This window comes from Oryctolagus cuniculus, chromosome 2 (genome assembly GCF_051225735.1).
Source record: "Oryctolagus cuniculus isolate XC-2025 breed Fujian yellow rabbit chromosome 2, ASM5122573v1, whole genome shotgun sequence".
Classification (NCBI taxonomy): Eukaryota; Metazoa; Chordata; class Mammalia; order Lagomorpha; family Leporidae; genus Oryctolagus; species Oryctolagus cuniculus.
The window spans coordinates 85,634,451-85,654,935 of NC_142868.1; the positions used below are offsets into that span (position 1 = coordinate 85,634,451).

At 52.1% G+C, this 20,485-nt stretch overlaps 1 protein-coding gene and 1 long non-coding RNA gene across 3 annotated transcripts; one reads left to right on the forward strand and one right to left on the reverse strand.

Annotated features, from left to right (window-relative positions):
• Nucleotides 1–489: 489 nt before the first annotated feature.
• On the reverse strand, nucleotides 490–16,459 carry RNF122 (ring finger protein 122). Of its 2 annotated transcripts, none has more exons than XM_051842609.3 (6): nucleotides 16,118–16,459; nucleotides 9,476–9,632; nucleotides 3,119–3,164; nucleotides 2,838–2,879; nucleotides 1,777–1,859; nucleotides 490–1,532 (listed from the first exon to the last, which is right to left on the reverse strand). In XM_051842609.3, exons 1-6 carry the CDS (start codon nucleotides 16,140–16,142, stop codon nucleotides 1,418–1,420), a joined length of 468 nt encoding a protein of 155 aa, XP_051698569.1. In that variant the 5' UTR covers nucleotides 16,143–16,459; the 3' UTR covers nucleotides 490–1,417. The 2 variants fall into 2 exon arrangements, with proteins under 2 accessions (XP_051698569.1, XP_089183473.1); XM_089327347.1 differs by lacking the exon at nucleotides 16,118–16,459 and adding an exon at nucleotides 12,936–12,981.
• A 37-nt stretch (nucleotides 16,460–16,496) lies between these two features.
• Nucleotides 16,497–17,589, forward strand: LOC108175899 (uncharacterized). The gene is made up of 2 exons (XR_001792563.4): nucleotides 16,497–16,812; nucleotides 17,091–17,589. It is a non-coding gene; the product is annotated as an uncharacterized LOC108175899 (long non-coding RNA).
• The last annotated feature ends 2,896 nt before the right edge of the window (nucleotides 17,590–20,485 follow it).

Sequence of the window (20,485 nt, forward strand, 5' to 3'; positions counted from 1 at the left end):
GTCAGGTCTTCATGTACATTGGTGTAATTCCTAATCTAGGCCACACAGGTAATGATATAATATCAGTTTGTCTTTAAGGATTAGAAACATGTGTCTATTTTGGCTTTGGATGTGGGGAAGAAAGAAGAGGCAGTCAGAAGGCTTTGTTCCCTCTACTGGCAGAAAAGGCCAAGAGGAGGCAGGTGTTTAGCCTGGCGGTTAAGATGCCTGTGTCCTGCAACCGAGTGCCTGGGTTCAGGTCCCAGTTCCAGCTCCTGACTCCAGCATTCCTGCTAATGCAGCCCTTGGGAGGCAGTTGGGATGGCCCAAGAGATCGGTTTCCTGCTACCCATGTGAGAGTCCTGGGTTTGAGTTCCCAGCTCTTGGCTTCAGCCCTGGGCCAGCCCTAGCAATGACAGTTATTTGGAGAACAAATCAGCGGATGGGAGTTCCCTGCTTCTCAAATACACACAGAAATAAGAAAAGGGCCAACCAGCAAAGACCACAAGGTTAGAGAAACGTCTTATTAAATTTAATAGTCTTTAAATACATAAACTTTCTCCCACCCCTCCCCAACCTTGTTCTGGGGCATCCACGAGTAAAGCCTGAGATGGTGAGGAGGAAGTAGAAAAATACTATTTACAGGGGTAAGGAGGCGTCCATGCCTCCACGGCCCGCAGACACCCCCAGCCCCCAGCCCCTTTTGTTCCTTTAGAAAAAGCCCCTGGGAATCCGTTTGAGTGTAGACTTCCCCTAGAGGGGCACTCGGGCCCCACACAGAACAGAAACTCTGAGAGGAGAAGGGAGAGAACTGATAGCACCTCAGATCCTGGCAGGGGAAGGAGTCTCCCCTGCCAGCCTGTAGTCGGCCAGCCGGCAGGCCAGCCTTTGTTCCAATAGTCCCATGTAAACATCGACTTTTTCCTCCTGTCGCCCCGCTCTTCCCTGTTCAACATAGAGCCTCCTGTGCCCCCAGGGCGGGTCCTTGGTGCCTTGTTTTTCCTTCCTTCCTTCCTTCCTTTCCACCCTTCCTGTGGAAGGAGTCAGGAGAGGATGGGGGACCAGAGGTTGGTCAGGGCAGCTTGTCAGCCTAAGGGGAACCTTGGGCAGAGACGCTCCATGTTCCTGGCTAGACAGGAGCAGACTCCTTCCCCCAGAGCAGGGACCAGGCAGGTAGGTCGTCCAGTACCAGGAAACAGCGGCCTTGGTGGTGACAGCATCAGGGCTGAGAGGAGGGAAGAAGGCTTCAGGAGGTGGAAAGGTGGGGTGTTCTTGGCAGTGGCCTTGCTCTCCCTGAAGGCGGAAGACCAGCCCTGGCCCATCCTCTCCGCAGGTGAGCATGACCACTCCCAACAGTCTTTCTCATTGTAGCTGTGCAGGGGGACCAGGCACTCCCAAGGCAAGAAGTCTTCTCCAGGTCTGGGTGCGGAAGCAGCCCTCACACCAGCTCATCCAGGAGGATCCCAATGCTCTGAGAGGCCTCCGAGGGCCCGGCAATGGGCTTGTTGCACATCGGGCACACACAGCGCACTTCCAGCCATTTCACCAGACACCTGTGAACAAAAGAACCGCTGTTAGCTCTAAGAGGACAGCCCAGGCTGCTGCTGCCTCTCACAGACCCCAGCTGCTGCTCCAGACAAGGACATCCCTATCCCCACCCAGCCTGCCCCCTCTGCCTTGCAGGCGGGATCTAGCGGATGGCTGGCAGGGAGCTGGGTGGCAGCGAGGGGAAGTTCTAGAAGGTGCTCCCTGACTGCTTCTCCTCTCAAGGGAACCCCGGACGCACCCCCCACGTACTTGCGGTGAAAGGCGTGTTGGCACGGGAGCACGCCCAGCTCATCCTTCCCCTTGAAGTCTTCCAGGCACACCGCACAGGTCTGCTGTGGAAGGAAGCACTGAATGTGAGAGGAAATCGGGGAAGCTCCTCACTCCTCCATCCCCGACTTCCACGCTCTCAGCCCCAGCCCAGCAAAGTCCTGGCCCAGTCTCCTCTGTCAGCCTGAGGACCTTCAGCCATATTGCACCATACTGCACTGGCGGGATGGCAGCCATTACAGACAAGATGAAGTTATATTTTTAGGGGCCAGTGCTGTGGCGTAGTAGGCTAAGCCTCTGCCTGTGGTGCCGGCTTCCCATAGGAGCACTGGTTCACGTCCTGGCTACTCTACTTTGGATCTAGCTCTCTGCTATGGCCTAGGAAAGCAGTCCTGTCCCCTGGTTTCAGCCTGCCCATCCCAAGCCATTGTGGCTGTTGGGGTCAACAACCAGAGAATCGAAGATCCCTGTCTCTGCTTTTCTAATAAAATGAAAATAAATTTAAAATATGTTCCCTGAAAATAGAATTACAAGTTTACCTTGATGTAAAAATTCTTGAAATCCATTTATACGAGGGATCTTCCAAAAGTTCATGAAAAATATATTATGAAAAAATTGTGCAAGGACCTCAAAAACAATTTTGCACCTAAATAAACTAATTTTTAAATTGCATCTTGGATTAACTTTTTGAAATACCCTCACCTAGGAGGACTATCCCCTATCTGAAATGCTTCCAATCCAAAGCATATCAGATAACAGAATTTTTAGATTTGGAATATTTCGTAGAGTTTACCTGTTAAGTACACACTTTGTAAACCTGAAATCCAAAAACCCAAAAACACTATGGGCATCGTGTTGGCACGACATTTCCAGTTTTGGATTCTTAGACTGGGATGCTCAACCCCATCTGGACTGCTGGGATGAGACCCTTTTATTTGGCCCAAGGAGATACGAAGGACTGAAAATCTTCCTGCAGGAGCTGGGACTGAGAGCTGGAGGAAAAGTGCTACTGGCCCTCCTGCTGGCTGTCACAGCACACTTACCCCATATAACTGTAACTTCTTGGCATCACCTTTCAGCACCACCTGGGAAGAAAAGGAGAGGTATGATGTCAGCAGGAGCCACAGGGACCAGGAGGGATCAGCCAATGAAAGGCGTCCCAGCCCTTCACAGGAGAGCCTGCCTCTCTCCCTCCAAGGAGGAGGGCAGTGGTCAGCTTGGGGCAGGAGCTAGACTCATGGCTGCCTAGGCTTGTCCTTGCCCTGCCCCTATCAGAGAAAGTAGTAGAGGAAGAAGTCTTGGAGGGAAAGATGTGGCACTTTACCTCCTTGTATCCGTATCGTTCACTCTGTGCCTGGTTCCGGAGTTTGCTGGGGGAGAGAGAGAGAAAGGAGTGAGAGCATGTTACTATGCCTCTGCCCAAACAGAGCACTCAAAGCAGGAGAAGCTGACTGGCTGCTCACCAAAAGACTGCTGTTTGTGCTTACACAGGCACACGGAACTAGGTAACCACCAAAGCTCTTCCTTAGGCTAGGAGTCTCGAAACTTCCTGGCAGGTGCCATGCCCAGACTGCATACTCCTCTGGCAGAACACCTCCCATAGCTCCTTTACTCTCTCTGTCCTCTCCTAGTAGGCAAATTCCTCCAGATACCCAAACTATATGACCCAACGGTGCACTTACTGAGTGTACAGAAAAGCTAGACATTCTTCAGGAGATATTGCCATTAAGCCAGGGTAGCTGGCTATGTAAGTCTCTTGACCCTGGGGAATTTTCCACCAGGAGAATCTAAGTATTCTGGACCCATAGCACACTCTCCTTTCCCAGCCCCAAACACCACAAACGATGCCTTCTTTGTTTCCTTCTTTTCGTTTTAGGCTGGTATCCTGCATACGGCCAAACGCTCAACAGTCAAAACACAGCGTGTTGCTACTGACAGCAGTAGCAAAATAGCTCCTCGGCGTTTGCTGTGTGTTGCCTGGACGCTGACACAGTCACATAGGTTCTCACGGAAGCCAAGCAATTTGAAGAGCGAGATACGTTCCCTTTCACAGATGAAGCAAACGAAGCTCAACAAAGTAACCTGCCCAAACTCCACAGAGCTCACTGGCGGAGTCCAGGTTTGAGCCGGAGTCTTTGTGCTTCCAGAGTTCAAGCCTCTTACCACACAGTATGACCTGCTCCACCAACGAGGCGGAGCACATCATAGGGCAGGTGTGTTGTCTGGTCTTGGGAAGCACCCTACATTTCATCAAGTCTGTGACTTGCAGAGGAGCCAGGAATATAACCACACACTGATTTTGTGCTTCGTTTTCAAGGAGGCAAACTTTTGTTATGAATTCTGCAAGCAGTTTTAGATGGCCACCTATGTGTGGGCTCTAACAGGGTACTGGATGGGGCTTTCTCTCTCAGTGATTTCTTTTTCTTTTTTTAGATTTTATTTATAAATTTGAGAGGTAGAGTTACAGTGAGAGAGAGAGACAGAGAGAGAGAGAGAGGTCTTTCATCTGCTGGTTCACTCCCCAAATGGCCACAACAACCGGAGCCGCGCCGATCCGAAGCCAGGAGCTTCCTCCGGGTCTCCCACGCAGATGCAGGGGCCCAAGCACTTGGGCCATCTTCCACTGCTTTCCCAGGCCATAGCAGAGAGCTGGATCGGAAGAGGAGCAGCCGGGACTAGAACCGGTGCCGATATGGGATGCCGGCACCACAGGGAGAGGCTTAACCTACTGTGCCACAGCACCAGCCCCTCTCTCAGTGATTTTAACACAGGCCTGTGTTATGGCACAGAACCATCAGGAACTCAGCAAGTTAGGGTGCTGGTGGCCAACTATGGTGTGAGGGTCTAATCCAGCTCACTACCCATTTATATATAGTCCACAAGCTAAGAATGGCTTGTCTGGCTGATGTTGTGGTACGGCAGGCTAAGCCACTGCCTGCGATGCCGGCATACCATATGACCACCAGTTCGAGTTCCAGCAGCTCCACGTGTGATCTAGCTCCCTGCTAACGTGCCTAGGACAGCAGTGAGAGATGGCCCAAGTACCTGGGCCCTCGATGTCCACATGGGAGATTCAAATGAAGTTCCAGGCTCCTGGATTTGGACTGGCCCAGTCCTGACTGCTGTGGCCTTTTTGGGAGTGAAAAAGCAGATAGAAGATCTCTCTGTCTCTTCTTTTCTGTAACTCTGCTTTTCTTTTCTTTCTTTCTTTTTTTAAGATTTTATTTATTTATTCGAGGGGAAGAGTTACAGACAGTGAGAGGGAGAGACAGAGAGAAAGGTCTTCCATCAGCTAGTTTATTCCCCAAATGGCCGCAATGGCCAGAGCTGGGCTGATCCGAAGCCAGGAGCCAGGAGCCAGGAACTTCTTCCAGGGCTCCCACATGGATGCAGGGGCCCAAGCACTTGGGCCATCTTCCACTGCTTCCCCAGGCCACAGCAGAGAGCTGGACTGGAAGAGGAGCAGCCAGGACTAGAACCGGCACCCATATGGGATACCAGCACCACAGGCGGAAGATTAACCTACTATACCACAGCACCAGCCCCAAACTCTTTTTTTTTTTTTTTAAAGATTTATTTACTTACTTGAAAAGCAAAAAAGAAGAAGAAAAATAATATCACGTGATGTATGCAAATTACAGAGAATTCAAGTTTCAGTGTCCATGATGTCTCTGGTACCCAGCAGAATTCACAGTTCACATACTAACTGTGACTGCTTTCGCACTCCAAGGAAGAGTTTGCTAGTTGTGATCAGACCTCATGAGCTGCAAAGCCCTCTACAGAAAAAGGACTGAAAACAGAAGCTGAAGTCGCAGAGAGTGTCCAGCCCAGGCACATGGCACCAGGGCTGAGACCGCTCTCTGGGTGGTGGAGAAGGCAGAAGGTAGGGACAGATCCAAGCCCACAGTGTGGGGCAAGGCAGATAAGAGCAAGCTGCCAGCTTCCTCTGTCCTTCCTGACGGGAAGTCAGGTGGCCCGGCCTGGCTGGTGGTTCCTGGCACCTCTAGGGAAACTGCAGTCCAAGTGGATTCCTGCCATGGCTTGGGGCTGGGGTTGCACACCCAGTGTCCCCTTCTCGTCTCTCTCTGCTCGCAGCAGGGCTGGGCTGAAGGCCTAACTGGGGCTCCATCCTTAATTTGCAGAGAACTGCTTTGTCTAAAGAAGAGTTTCCCACATACGCACGCCTCTTTCCTAACCAGCAAGTGAGAGAGATGCAGGGAAGGATGCAGCGAAGCTGACGTGAGCTGCTGCTACCTGACACGGAGCGGAGCTGAGGAGGGAGCATTCCCATCACTAGGGAGCCAGACACTGCAGCTGCGCTACCAGGTCCATGCAGAGCAAGGCGGGAAGTGGCAAAGAGACTGGGTGTGTAACTCTGCCCGGGGCACCACTGTGGATGCTCACAGGCCTTATCTGCCAGGTGGCCACCCTTAGGTGGTGTGTGGCGTCTTCTGCTTGCTTTACCTGGGTGCCTAGTGCGCCCTCCTCTCCCACACTCACCCCTGCTGTCCAGCTGGCTCCCCTGAATGGTGCCACTCAGAGGTGGGGGGCCTCTCTTCTGCCAAGGGCCATCTAGATATTCATGACATCATTTGCGGGCCATGCAAAATTATGAACTTAAAAATTAGCCTGCTATAGATGTTTTGACTTTCAAGTCGCAGCACCAGACCAGGTGATTCTGCAGGCCTGGTACAACCCCTGGGCTGGATGTTCCCTATCTGTGCTCTAACTCAAGGGTCTTCTAGAATTTCTCAGAAGAAAGGGCTCCGGAGCTGCCCCATCAGCCTGCATACGGATTTCAGCTCAGGAAGGAGTCGATCACAATGAAATGGGGCCGAAAGGTTGCAAGGAAAGCAGAGCTTATAAAGCAAAACCCCAGGGCCATCCCAGCTGAAGCTGGAGTGCCAACAACTTTGGACAGGTGGCCTTCTCAGCTGTTGGGTGACCAAAACAACTAAAAATACCTCCACTTCCATGAAGCCAGTGGGCTCTCCCGTCCCTCTTTTCCCTTTTAGGACAAACAATGCAGCCAGATCCCGAAAATAATTGTCCCTTTCCTGTCTATTTGTACTTCCCTGGCCCCTCCATCCTGTGTAGGGCAGAAGTCAGCTCTGCTGGGGCCGGGGAGGGGGGAGGGAGAAGCGAGGGCACGCCGGGGGCGGTGGAGGCTGGTGTTGGCGGATGAGATCACCAGGTCAGGAGCAGAAGTCAGGGGCCTATTTTGGCTGAGGAGGAAACCGAGAAGCAGGGAGAGGAAGTGGTGTCTGCAGTTGTGTGTCCTTCTATATATAGACACACACAGGCTGCCAGTGGGCGTCTGGATCCACAGAACTTCACGTCAACTGGCTGCAGGCAGGCTGCAGGACAGAGGGTGGGTGACAAAGGAGCCGATTCCCACAGAAGGGACAGGTGGCCCCAAGTGGCTCCTAGCTTTCACCATCGTGTGCTGACTGCTATGTTCTCTCATTCCAGCCAGACAGACACACCAGCAACGCACAGCCTGCCCTAGGCAGGAAACCCCTTGCCTAGCTCGACAGAGGTGGCCACGGCAGCTTTTCCAACTTCCACTCAAGGATTGAGACCCACGGCAGGCAACGTCTGGGAGGCGCCTGCAAAACTAGCCCGTCATTACCAGGTTGGCGCGCCAGTGGGTCTCCCTGGATGGTGAACATGGGCAAATCCTAAACCATCAGGGCATTGGTTTCTTCCTTTATAACCTGGAGGGTGGGTCTGAGGAATAACGGAGCTAGATGATTTTAAAAATGCTGACCACAATGCCTGACATACAGGAGAAAAGCTAAGGTCATCCCTATTAGTGGCACAATCAAGGAAGGAATCCTGTTCACCAACTTCCTAGCCCAGAGCGATTTTCTCTTGATTTTCTTTGCTTGACCACTTTTGCCATTTGGGTGTGTGTTTGTGCGCCCGTGTGTGTAAGGGACCAGAGTTAGCTTTGCAAACCCCTCCAGCCTCATCATGAATCTGTCTTTGGAGTCTCTGCCTTCAGCCTCCGCAGAATCAAGCCAAGTGCTTGGTATGGCGATGGAGGAAAAGGGTCACAGGGTAGAAGGGTTTGAAGGAGAAAACTCAGATGTAAGGAGAAGTGAGAGGACGGAGAGGGGAGGGGAGAGGAGACACCAGACAGCTACCCTCACCTCCACTTCACAGTCAGATGCAGACATCACATTCAGTTGTACAACCCCTGTCTTCTCTGCACAGGCTTCAGTGAAAAAAAAATCCGAGTTCCATGGGGGTCCGGGGCCATGGTTCACTTGGTTAATCCTCCGTCTGCACAGCCGGCATCCCATATGGGCACCGGGTTCTAGTCCCGGTTGCTCCTCTTCCAGTCCAGCTCTCTGCTGTGGCCCAGGAGGGCAATGGAGGATGGCCCAAGTGCTTGGGCCCCCGCACCCTCATGGGAGACCAGGAAGAAGCACCTGGCTCCTGGCTTCGGATCAGCGCAGCTCCAGCCATAGCGGCCATTTGGGGGTAAACCAAAGGAAGGAAGACCTGTCTCTCTCTCTCTCACTAACTATCTGTCAAATAAATTTTAAAAAAATTATTAAAAAAATCCAAGTTACAAGGGACCTGTTTTGAGAAATTCTGAGGAAGAAGAGGTCCAAGGCGCGACATCCCCAGGGAGTAGGACTTCAGGCAAAGCCCGAGGGGACAGCCTTTTCTTAGAGGGCCTCTCCCCGGCTGATAGAATACAGAGCACTTCTGCCCTGGCCTTCAGGTTGAAGCACTCAAACCCAGCAGGGCTTCTCAGGAGGGAACCTGCGCTCCTTAGCCTTAATCTCCTTAAAGGATTTGGTCAGACACCAGTCTGGACTCTGGCAGATGTCTCCCTGGGTATTAGCAGTGTGTGGGGGAGGCAGGGGCAGGCGGAGCCAACTGTGACAATGGCTCCAAGTATAACTAGCATGTTGGTCTGGTCAGGGATGTCCAACACTCTGCCGGCTGCAGGACAGTCCCACACAAGGAGGAACTGCCCACAACAACAGCACGCCCCAGGCAGGCACACAATTACTTTGATTTCACTCAAAATGCCAACCACGCCTGACAATTTTTTTTAATGTTATGTAGAAAACAGCCACCAATTCCCACACCCTTCAACAGGAGCATGGCCAACCCTGCCAAGTTCAAGTCCTTCCCTGGATCCTTAAGCAATTAAGAATAAGTGACATATTTAGAATTTCTTTCTGCACTCTCAAAAATAAGAGCTTACAAGGCAGAATAAACACACAGCTCTCCAGACACCAGCTTGCTAACATTAGCATCTGGAGGACTGACAACAGGATTTCCCAGGAGGGCAAAGGAACATGCCACTGGTAACAGATGCCCCCTACTCCTGGTCTCCCAGAGGGCATGGGTGGGCAGTGCAACAGGACAATTAAGGGACCACCAACTTTCCTACTCAAATAGTAATTCTAGGCTACTGGAGACGAGCCAGCCAAGAAGTGGGATGCAGCCCAAGCCCTGATGACCCTGGGCCACCTCGATGGACTGATGCAAATAGAAACACCAGTCTTCAGGGGCCCCTAGGAAGGGGCCATTTCCCCAAAGCAGTGGCTCCAGCGTGCAGCCAACGACCCTGTTGTGGGACTGTCACTCAGCTCACTCTGCCCCTGCCCTCTTCCCCTGTGACTTCCACATCCCAGTCAGCCAGTGAACCACTCACCTGATAAAATAGCAGCAGAATATGAGGCTGAGCATGAAGACAAAGATGCCTGTGCCGAAGATGACCATGTAGATGTTGAGAGGAAGGTCTTGGAAACTGATGGGTGGCATTGAGCAGGACTTGTTGGTGCTAACCAGTCCCAAGCCACAGAAACACCCTGCAAAACAAGAGAAATAAGATTAGAAGTTGGAAATCTACCATCCTGGCTGATGGCACTGTATATGTGTAAGCAAGGATGGTAAAAAGAGAGAGCAGGCCCAGGACACCAAACCCTGCCTCAGTGATGACAGCTTATATCCCAGCTCTAACACTGGCTAGCAAGCAAAGTGATCGGGGTGAAATTTAACCAACCTATCCAGTGGAATACTACAACAGCCTCCCATCTAAGGGACCAGGGGTTCCAGCAACGGGCAGAAAATGAAGAATTCTAGTTCCATCAGGTAGAAGCCCACACAGTACAGTGACAAAATGAAGAGTCCTTTTTTAAATGGGAGAAAATGTATTATTTGAGTTCAGGTTCCACCTCTCCCTAGCTAGCTAGTGACCTTTAAGAGTTACTGCTCTCAGCTTCACTTTGTCGTATGAAAATAAGCAAAATACAGAGGAGGGAACATGATGGTGGAAGAAATATGCTTTGTAAATTACAAAGTATAATTGCAAAGGTCATTTGTCATTATTAAGCCACCTGCTCTAGAAGACAAGCTGTGCCAGGACTAGAATAGAAATTGTTCACTCCAAGACCCGGTCAGCATTCCAAAGAGTGGCAGCAGATGGGGGTGGGGAACTGCAGCCTCCTCCCTCACTGGTCACCTTCCGCCTTTCTACCCAAACCTTGCTACGGTGCCCATGACATCCCAGGGAGCTTATTAGAAATGCAGACTCTCCCTGGCCCTCTCTCCAGATGAATGAATCAGAATCTACATTTTAACAAGATCCTCAGTTGATTCCCATGTACACTCAAGTTGAGAAGCACTGGTGAGCCATTTCTCAAAGTGGCTCCATGGGGGCTGGGCATTGTGGCACAGCGGGTTAAGCCACTGCTTGCAGAGCTGGCATCTGAGATGGGAGCCCCAATTTGAGTCCCTGCTGCTCTGCTTCCAATCCAGCTCCCTGCTGGTGTTCCTGGGAAGCAGTGGAGGATGGTTAAAGTACTTGAGCTTCTGCCATTCACATGGGAGACAGGGATGGAGTTCCTGGCTCCTGCCTCCTGGCTTTGGCCTGGCCCAGCCCTAGCTGTTCCAGCCATTTGGGGAGTGAATTAGCAGATGGAAGATTCTCTTTCTCTTTCTGTAGCTCTGCCCTTCAAATCAATCAATCAACAAACAAATAAATAATAAAAAGTGGCTATGTACTTCCCTTTTCACGTAAGTCGTGATAAATCCAGACTGGTCACCAACTATAGTAGTCACCCCTCACTTGCCAGTATTTGATGTGAAGCCTAAGTTCTGGGCAAAGAGACAAAGACATTCACTGGAAAGATTTGCAGCCATGCCATCCCAGGAAATCTAGAATGTGGTAGCCATGTTGTAGTGAGAAAGAGAACAGCCCGAAAGAGACCGTGGCTGAGATAGCTGGAGAGAGAGAATGAGAAGAATCTTTGGGGCCAGCACTGTGGAGTAACGGGTAAAGCCGCCGCCTGCAGCGCTGGCATCCCATATGGGTGCTGGTTCGAGTCCTGGTTCCTCCACTTCCAATTCAGCTCTCTGCTATGGCCTGGGAAAGCAGCAGAAGATGGCCCAAGTCCTTGAGCCCCCGCGCCCACGTGGGAGACCTGGAGGAAGCTCCTGGCTCCTGGGTTCAGACTGGCGCAGCTCCCGCCGTTGCGGCCATCCTGGGAGTGAACCAGCGGATGGAAGACCTCTCTGTCTGTCTTTCTCTGTGGCTCTTTCAAATAAGTAAATCTTTAAAAAAAAGATTTTTGGCTAATGAGAAAGTGACAGTTTACCATACATACACCTGTAAAACTTGAGCACATGCTACCAATTTAATCTTTTAAAAAAATACATGTTAAGATTTTATTTCATTTTATTTAAGAGCCAGAGTTACAGACAGGGAGAGGGTCAGACTGAGAGAAGTCTTCCATCCACTGGTTCATTCCCCAAATGGCCACAATGGCTGGAGCCAAGCCAATCTGAAGCTAGGAATCAGGAGCTTCTTCTGGGTCTTCCACGTGAGTGCAGGGGCCCAAGGACTTGGGCCATCTTCTACTAATTTCCCAGGCCATAGCAGAGAGCTGGATCAGAAGTGGAGCAGCCAGGACATGAACCAGCTTAGTCTACTACAGTGCCTGTCCCCCAATTTAATCTTTCTGATGTCACAGTGAGAATACTACTTCCCCCCACCAATGGGAAACTCTCAATCACTAAATAATCTTCACCCAGCTAAGAATGCCTCACTCCAAAAGCCTGTGCACTCAAGCCTGGGTCTAGGTACTCCCTGCCATCTCTGTTGGGAGCCATTATCCATCAACAGACTCAGAACTCTGCTGTGTTTACTCCTGCCACCATGGCTCAGCAGAAAGTGGCGCCAAAGCCTGGAAGTCAACTTTTAAAGATTTATTTTATTTATTTGAAAGATAGAGTTATAGAGAGAGGCAGAGAGAGAGAGAGAGAGAGGTCTTCCATCTGCTGGTTCACTCCCCAGATGGCCACAATGGCCGGAGCTGCGCCCATCAGAAGCCAGGAGCCAGGAGCTTCTTCCGGGTCTCCCACGCAGGTGTAGGGGCCCAAGGACTTGGGCCATCTTCCACTGCTTTCCCAGGCCATAGCAGAGAGCTGGATCAGAAGAGGAGCAGCTGGGACAAGAACCGGTGCCCATATGGGATGCCAGCACTTCTAGGCCAGGGCTTTAACCCGCTGGAAGTCAACTTTCACATCATACATCTCATTTCTCTTCACGCCTTGCATCTACCTGGTGACTATTCAATGAGCCTCCATTCAAACCTCTCAGACCACACACACCTCTCTACTTCACGCACTGATTACATATCATTGTATCCCCATTGATGTCCTGTATCTAGTTCCTTCTCCTCCCACTTAACCCGCACACTGGACACATTCTCCATTCAGTTTATCACATATTTTTCAGTCCTCCCAGACATGCACCCTGTCCCCTTGCAGCTTCACACCCCACATTCTCCAACACCACACCATGTGGGTCAGTCTGCATGCCACTGTCCACCCAGCTTTCCCTGCCTGGAACTCCCTCTCCCTTTCTGCCACTGGCCAAGCCTGGCCTTTTGTAAGAGTCCAAAGACCCCCTTGCTTCTTTCCCTTAAGCCTACAGCTCTCAAACCTGCACCGGTTGTTCTGGCTCTTGCTTACTCAGTACCTGTCTTTACATTGCCAGTGCTCCTAGCATCGACTTAACTTGAACTCAAACATGCATTAAGCATTGATTATACAATCGCATGATGACAGACGAGATAAACAAGCAGAGAGGAATGACTGGGTGATCTTACCACGAAGGGAAGCAGACAAAAAGGTTTGCATCACGGGAAGTGAGGTACCCTAGAAGAGACGCGTGTATAATCCTGAAGACAAAGCTAAGAGCCACTAAGTACGCTCCACCCTTTAAACCAGCCTGAATCCTCCAAGGTCTGAGGACAAGGACTCCGACTTTTATATTCTCGGTGTCTCGCCTCGCCTACTGTTTTGGCTTGTTTTCAATAACTAGTTAATAGATAAATAACTCCCCGTTTTCTCAAAACAACCTGGTCCTCTGGACAAAAGCTCCTATTTCACAGTAAGGAGGCTGAGGTTTGGGAAAACTGCCCAGAAGCTGCCCTCAGCGAATGGGTCACCAGTCAAGCAACAAGCTTTGCTGAGAGCCTGCTTTATGCACCGACCTAGACACGGGGGAAAACAGAAAGTAAAAGAAGTGCTTGTTCCGAAAGACTTTCTGATGGATTCGAAATTAAAGAATAATGACCTGCTAAACTGTGCTGTGTCCAACAGGAAGCCCTTGCTTCTAGGCTCCTGCGGCAGTTAGAAAAGTAGTTTTCAGTTGGGGGGAGTAGAGGGCATGTTATGTCACAGAGGGTGAAGCTACCCATGGTGATGCCCATTTCCTAGGAGTACCAGTTCGTTCAAGTTCTGGCTGCTCCATCTCTGATCCATCTCCCTGCTAATGCACCCAGGAAAGAAGCGGAAGATGGCCCAAGTGCTTGAGCCCCTGCATCCACGGGGGAGACCTGAATGGAATTCCAGGCTCTTGGCTTTGACCTGGCCCAGCCCCAGCTGCTGTGGCCATTTAAGGAGTAAACCAGTAGATGGAAGAGCTCTCTCTCTTCTCTCTCTCTCTCTCTACCTCTCTTCTCTTTAACTCTGCCTTTCAAATAAGATTAAAAAAAAAAAATTTAAGTAGTTTTTGCCAGCCTTCCCCACTCAAACAATTACTCTCTTTGCAAACCAAAGAAGATCCATTTTTCCATGAAGACACACTGGTGGACTGGCTAGAAAGGGAAGACCTTCAGTGTACACCAGGAAAGGGTCTCATCACCTCCTTCCCAAAACTAAATTCTCAACACCAAAGAGGCCCTCGGCCCCACTGTCTCTGCATCTCCTGCCTCAGCAACATCTGATGCCACAGGGTGGCAGAACCCCTTATCTGCCTAGGGTCTCCCGTGCACCTTCTATGAGCTGGATCTTGGCATCTTCCTGGTCTCAGAGAAACTTTCTCGATGTCTGGTTCTGCACCTGCAGTGCAGTGGCAGTGGGCCCTGCAGAGGGGATGTGTGTGTACTTTGCAGGCGCACTGGGTCCTGCAGGCATCAGCTCACTCTATCTCTACCATCTTGCCCTGACAGAAGCTTTCCCTGGGACTCCAAGATTAAGCCAGCCTGGGACTTTATGGGATAAAAAGCTTCGCGAGTTAAGTGGAGGTATCCACTTACAGGTTGAGTATCCCTTTTCTAAGATGCTGGAGTGTTTCAGATGTTTGAATTTTTTCCCTCCAGACCTGGGACTATTTGCATATACACGATGAGACCAAACTCTCAGCAGGAAATTCATTCATGCTCCATCTACACAGAGCCTGCAGGCAATTTTACACACAGGGTTTCAGTGTTGTGCACGCACTGAAGTCTTATGGTGTGGAATTTTCCACCTGTGGCATCAGGCTGGATGCTCACAGAGTTGCAGGATTTTAGAGCATTTGGAGTTCTGTGATGTTCAACTTGTGGTATCAAAGAGAAATGGAAACAGGGTGTACTGTTCAAAAGCTGACAGTGGAGTAAGTTTTCCCTGTAAAGCAGTTAACTAAGGGGGGCGGCCTCACATGTTTTCTGAACGGAGAGGGACAAAATCTCCCCAGCTAAAGAGACAAAGCAGCCAGCCTGGAAGGGGTGCGCAGCAGTGTGGCAGACAGCAGCCCCTCAGTCCTGCTCCCCTCGCCCGGGAGTCTGTGTCCCATTGTCTTGCCAACCTATGAAAGCCTTGACATCAGAACTCTCCCTCAGCTGGCGGGCTGGGAGCAGAGATGACGTCAGAGAAGGGCTGGCCAAGGAAGACCAGTGGATCTGGGAACTGCTGCTCCTTCCCAGCCAACGGGAATCTTTCCCAGGCTGGGGTGCACCCTGCCGTCCCCCACCCCCAGCCCACTCCCCCGCCCCCCCTCCCACATCGCCCGCCTATCGCACACAGCTTGGGTCGTTTTCAGGAAATTAGATCCGACCAGCAAAAGGAGGAAGAAGGGGGGATGGGGACACTCACACACATGCTGCCCAAACCTTGCCCTAAAACAAAAGCCTCTTGAAATAATTAATCCAAGATCTGGCAGGAGTCGACTCTCCAGAATGGATTTTTTTTTTTTTTTACCCTGTAACTAGCCAGGCTGCCTCACTCAAACAGAAGGCCAGCTGCTTCCCCGCCTCCCCCCCCCCCCCCCCCCGCAACTACCCAAGTGCTGGAGAAACGCACTCCAGGACCCTTGAGGGAGGGGCGGGCGGGTCCGGAGTGAGCCGCAGGAACCAGACCCAACCCCAACCCGTGTCACCTGGACCACTAAAAGGCCTCAGGTGAGATGCACTAACTCAGCAGCACTGCCCAGGCCTGGGGGCGGGGGGAGGCGGAGCGGAAGCGCGGGCACCCACGGGGCTCAGGAGCACACCCAAGCCCCCGCCAGGCCGGCGTCCCCGGGAGAGCCGCGGCCGGTGCGAGACTCCACGCGTGCAACCCAGCGGCGCGCTCTCGGCCAGCGCCTTCCACGGGGCTGCCCGGACACAGCCAACAAAGAGCGCGCGCGGACGCCCCACCGCGCCGCGCCGGGCCCGCACGCCGCTCCGTGTACGTGTTTAGAGCAGCCTGCAAAGTTTCGGGCCGGGAACTTGAGCTCCCTCTAGGAGGAGATCCCAGCCCCGGCGCGGACCTCATTCGCCGACAACCACAACAAAGAACCGAGTTGGAACGCACAAAGGCAAGGGGCAGCGGGTGTCGGAGCAGAGCCGGCCACACAAAGGCAAGCAGCCCCCCGGCTCCCACGCCCCCCGAGCTCCGCCGCCCAGCCCGGAGACCCCCAGAAGGCGCCGGCGTTCCCCCCTCAACGTTGTCTCTGAGCCCGCGCTGCACACAGCAGCGCCGGGACCCCCTCCGCCGGGCGTCCAGTCGCACCGGGACCCCTGGCTGCCCCCAGCTCGGGACTCACCGTTACACCACTGGAATGGGTGCATCAAGGAGGTGTCCGCGAGTTCCCTCGGGCAAGCGGGCGCGGGCGGCGGGGGACGCGCGAGTCTGCAGCAAGGGGCCGGTGCGGGGCTCGCGGCCGCCTCTCCCAGGAGCGGGGGGCTGCGGCGAGGCTGGGGTCCGGAGTCCCAAAGCGGGAAGAGGAGGCAACGGACCGCAGGGAAGTCCGCGGAGGGGACTCACGGAGGGCTCCGGGCTGCAGTGGCCGGGCTGGGGCGGGGGGTGCGATGCGGAGCGCCGCGGGCAGGAGCTCCTGGGCGGCTCGGCGCGGAGGTGAGCGGGCAGCTGGGATCCCGAAAGTGACACCCGGCCGCGCACGCCCCCGTCCTTTTACAGTCCCCCCACCCCAACCCCGGGAAACTCCGCCCCCTGCCCGTCAGCCGCCCTCCGGCCAATGGGAGCCTTGCTCCTGCCCGCCCCCCACCCCGGGCTGTGTTTCCGCGGGGCCCGCTCCCGCCCCCCTGCTGGGGGAGTCTGTCGGCGCTCTGGGCGCTTCCCGGCTCCCGGACCCGGGAAACTCCCGCTGACGCTGCGGGAAGCGCGCCGCTCTAGGGCTTCCCGGTCTTCCGCCCGCAGACCCGTCCGCACCTGACGTTCTTCTAGCTCCGGCAGCAGCCGAGTCCCGGGGGGCGGCTGGCGCGCTCCCACGCTCTCCAGGTCTGGAACCGGCTCTGTCCGAGGTCCTTGTCCGGGCTAGCCCGGCGTGCGGACGAGGGGAGGCGGGCCCAGGGCTGGAGGTGGCCGGCTTGCCCCAAGCAGAAGCAACCCAGTGCCTCGGGGCAGGCCCTGCAGCACCTGTCACCTGTTTAGGGATTGACCAGATCTGAAGTCCCCGGCCGAGATTCTGTTTTTTTCTTTTCTTCTTTTTTAACGTGATGTTGGATCGTTTGTTTCATTTTTGTCTTAAGGCTTTTTCTTTTCTTTTTTTTCCCCAGAAAGCACTGGCCTTGAGCTTCTCCATGGGGAACACACTCACCCAGAAGCTGTATCGGCGTCCTCGGAGCCAGCAGGTCCTGCTCTGGGGACTCGGAGTGCGGGAGGAGACCCTAATCGAGCACGCAAGCCCATGCAAGCACATGCAAACAAATGCATACAAGCACATGCAAGAATGCCACGGTTCTCCTGCGAAACGCCTATCTCTCTCTTCCATCTGTTAACTGAAGATAAAGGCTTTATCTGACTCCAGGAAATCCGGAACACCCCAATGAGGCTATGCACACGCCTGCCTTGCTATTTAAAGTATCAGATGGTCACGGAGAAGGCTGGAATAAATGCAGCCCTCCCTCCCAGGACGTCCCTCAGATATCAAAATCTCTCCGTGCGCAAGTCCCTTCTGTAAATGACATTTGCCTGAAACCTGTGCAACCCTCCCCAATGCTTTAAATCATCTGGAGTTTTCTAAGCAAACGTAATACAATGGAAATGCTATGTAAATAGTTGTCATTTGTACTGTTTATGGAATGACAAGAAAAAAAAGTCTGCATGTTCAGCACACACGTTTTTTCCCCAGATTATTGCAGTACCCTCCCCTCCCCACACACGCACCCACAAACATGGAGGCCAGCAGACTAAGTTAGCACTTAATTATTCTTCTTTGTGAGCTAGTCTGCAGTGGCATCGGCGTGTACGGACCCAACTCATCTATTAGTTGGACAGTTGTAAAAGCCTCCTAACCGGCCTCTCTGATTCTGTATCTTAGACTTCAAAGCCCACAGGAATGTCTTTGATGGTAGAGATGTAACATAGGCAGATTCCCCAGGCCTTGAGCCCAGAGTTTATGATCCAGTAGTGAGAGGATGGGCCCCAGAAATCTTCACTTTAATATACGTTGTCCCCCCCCCCCCCGCCCAGTTCTCCCACAGTTATTGAGAGAAATAATGCTCTGATTTGATTTACTCTCAGGTCCATTCCGCAGGCCAGCTCCACGGTTATTTCTCTAAAACCTAAGTCTGAATATTAATTCCCTTTGCTTAATAACTTTTACTGGTCTCTGGTGCCGACAGAAGAGAGCTCCAGTCTACAGGGTGGCATTCAAGGCCTATGAGTCTAGCCTATGCTTGTCTTCCTGCATCTCCTCTCCCCACACTATTCATCAGCCCACAAGTGTTTGACCATGGTCACTGTTCCTTGAGCACTGTGTATTCCCTCCTGACTGTCATTTCCTACATGCTGTTCCTTCCGTTTGGAGTGTCCATCTTCCTTCTGTGCCTGACAAATATTTTGCAAGAGGCAGATTAAAGACCCACCTCTTCTGTGGTCCTCTCTTTTAGCCATTTTCTGTCTCCAAATCTCTTTTATCACTTGGCATCTACGGTGCAGTATGTGACAAGATTATAAAGACAATTATGATTTTCTGAGCTCAATTCCTTCCTGAGCCCTCTTTCCTAAGAGATTTGTTTTTAAAGGGTGTGGACCACTTTTTGTGGTTCTAGCCTTTGGTTCAATACATGTTTTTGGAACTTACTGTGTTGTGCATGCATGTGAATTAAGTAACCATGCAACTTAAGCCATGTTGTAGGTACAGTGTAGAGGTGGAGAAACTGTGTAGACTATACACTGTATGATTCCAACTGTATGCTGTAATGGAAAAGGCAAAACTACAGAGTCAATAAAAAAAATCAGTGTTTGCCAGGGGCTGGTGAAAGGGGATAAATTGGTGGAGTACAGAGGATGTTTAGGGCATGAAACTCCTCCATGTGATACTCTAATGGTGGGAACGTGTCAACACACATTTGTCCGAACACTTAGAATGCTCAACATCAAGAGTGAATGCTGATGTAAGCTGTGAACTCGGGGTGAGGCTGCTGTCTGTGTAGGGTCATCAAGGAAAGCAGACGTACCTCTCCGGTGAAGGGTGCTGGTTGTGGGGTTCGCTATGCATGGCAGGAGAGGTATTGGAGATTTCTCTAACTCTAGTTTTGCTGTGAATCTAAAGCTGCTGTGAAACACAGTCTATGAGCAAAGCAGGTGTGTGTATTTGTTACTTACCCAATAGTTCTCTCTAGTCATTGGCCCAGGGGAGAGGTGCGAAGGGCGGGCCTGAAGAAGGGCCTTACGGCTCCTGCTAGGTGCCAGTAGTGCCGACTGTGTGAGAGCCTTTGAAGGGGAAATTGATAGGAGGTGGAGAACAGCTCTCCATCGCACTCCTTCTCAGCCTAAAGACAACCTCAGTGGGGAATGTCTAGAAGATGCTTTCATGTTCTGGAGCCAGAGCTGGACGGGCAGGGCAGTGACCTTTCAGGTGACACCTGTGTGCATCGTGACCGTTGTCATCAGACGAGATGCCGGTAAGCTCTCCTGAGGCTTGGAAACAGGGTTGTATCCCTCCCCAGTCTCTCAGGGGCAGTGCTTCAGATGGTGGCTTAGGCTGCGGTACATAGGCCTGCAGGAAGGGCTTTTCTCTGGGTTTCTTTAGAAGCGCTGGGTCAGGCCTGTGCCTCCCTCGACTGGAGGGTCCTGTTGAAGACACACTGACTTCTCACATCATGTCAGTCCCCTTAGATCTGTCACCCAGCCACACCCCTGCCATGCCAGATGATGTTCATACACTCAGCTTTGTGTGGGACAGGAAGAGGTGTCCGGGCATTTTCCTGAGCAGGGAATTGAGAGCCAATGTAATGGCGCAATGGGTTAAGTCTCTGCATCCTGCAGCAGAGCGCTGGCTTGAGTCCTGGCTACTTTGCATCTGATCCAGCTTCCTGCTAATGTGCTGGGGAAAGCAGCAGAGGATGGTCCAAGTGCTTGGATGCCACCCACATCGGAGACCTGGCATCAGCATGGCCTAGCCTGGCTATTGTGGCTGTTTGGGGAGTGAAAAAGCAGATGAAAGATCCTCTCTCTCTCTCTCTCAAATAAATAAATAATTTTTTAAAAAAAAGCTGAAATGATTAAAGAGGATGATGGGATAAATATTCAAATACACGCAAGAAATTAAAAATCGAATTATGTTTCTGCATCTTCTCTGGAAAGAGGGAAAGGTAAAACTAAGCCCTACAAGAACTTCTAATCACTTTATTCCTGCTGCACAGCCACAGCATCCTTTTTTTTTTTTTAAGATTTATTTGAAAGTCAGTTACACAGAGAGAGAAGGAGAGGCAGAGAGAGAGAGAGAGGTCGAGTGAAAGAGGTCTTCCATCTGCTGGTTCACTCCCCAATTGGCTACAATGGCCAGAGCTGTGCCAATCAGAAGCCAGGAGCCAGGAGCTTCTTCCGGGTCTCCCATGCAGGTGCAGGGGCCCAAGGACTTGGGCCATCTTCCACTGCTTTCCCAGGCCATAGCAGAGAGCTGGATCGGAAGTAGAGCAGCCAGGACTTGAACTGGCACCCATAT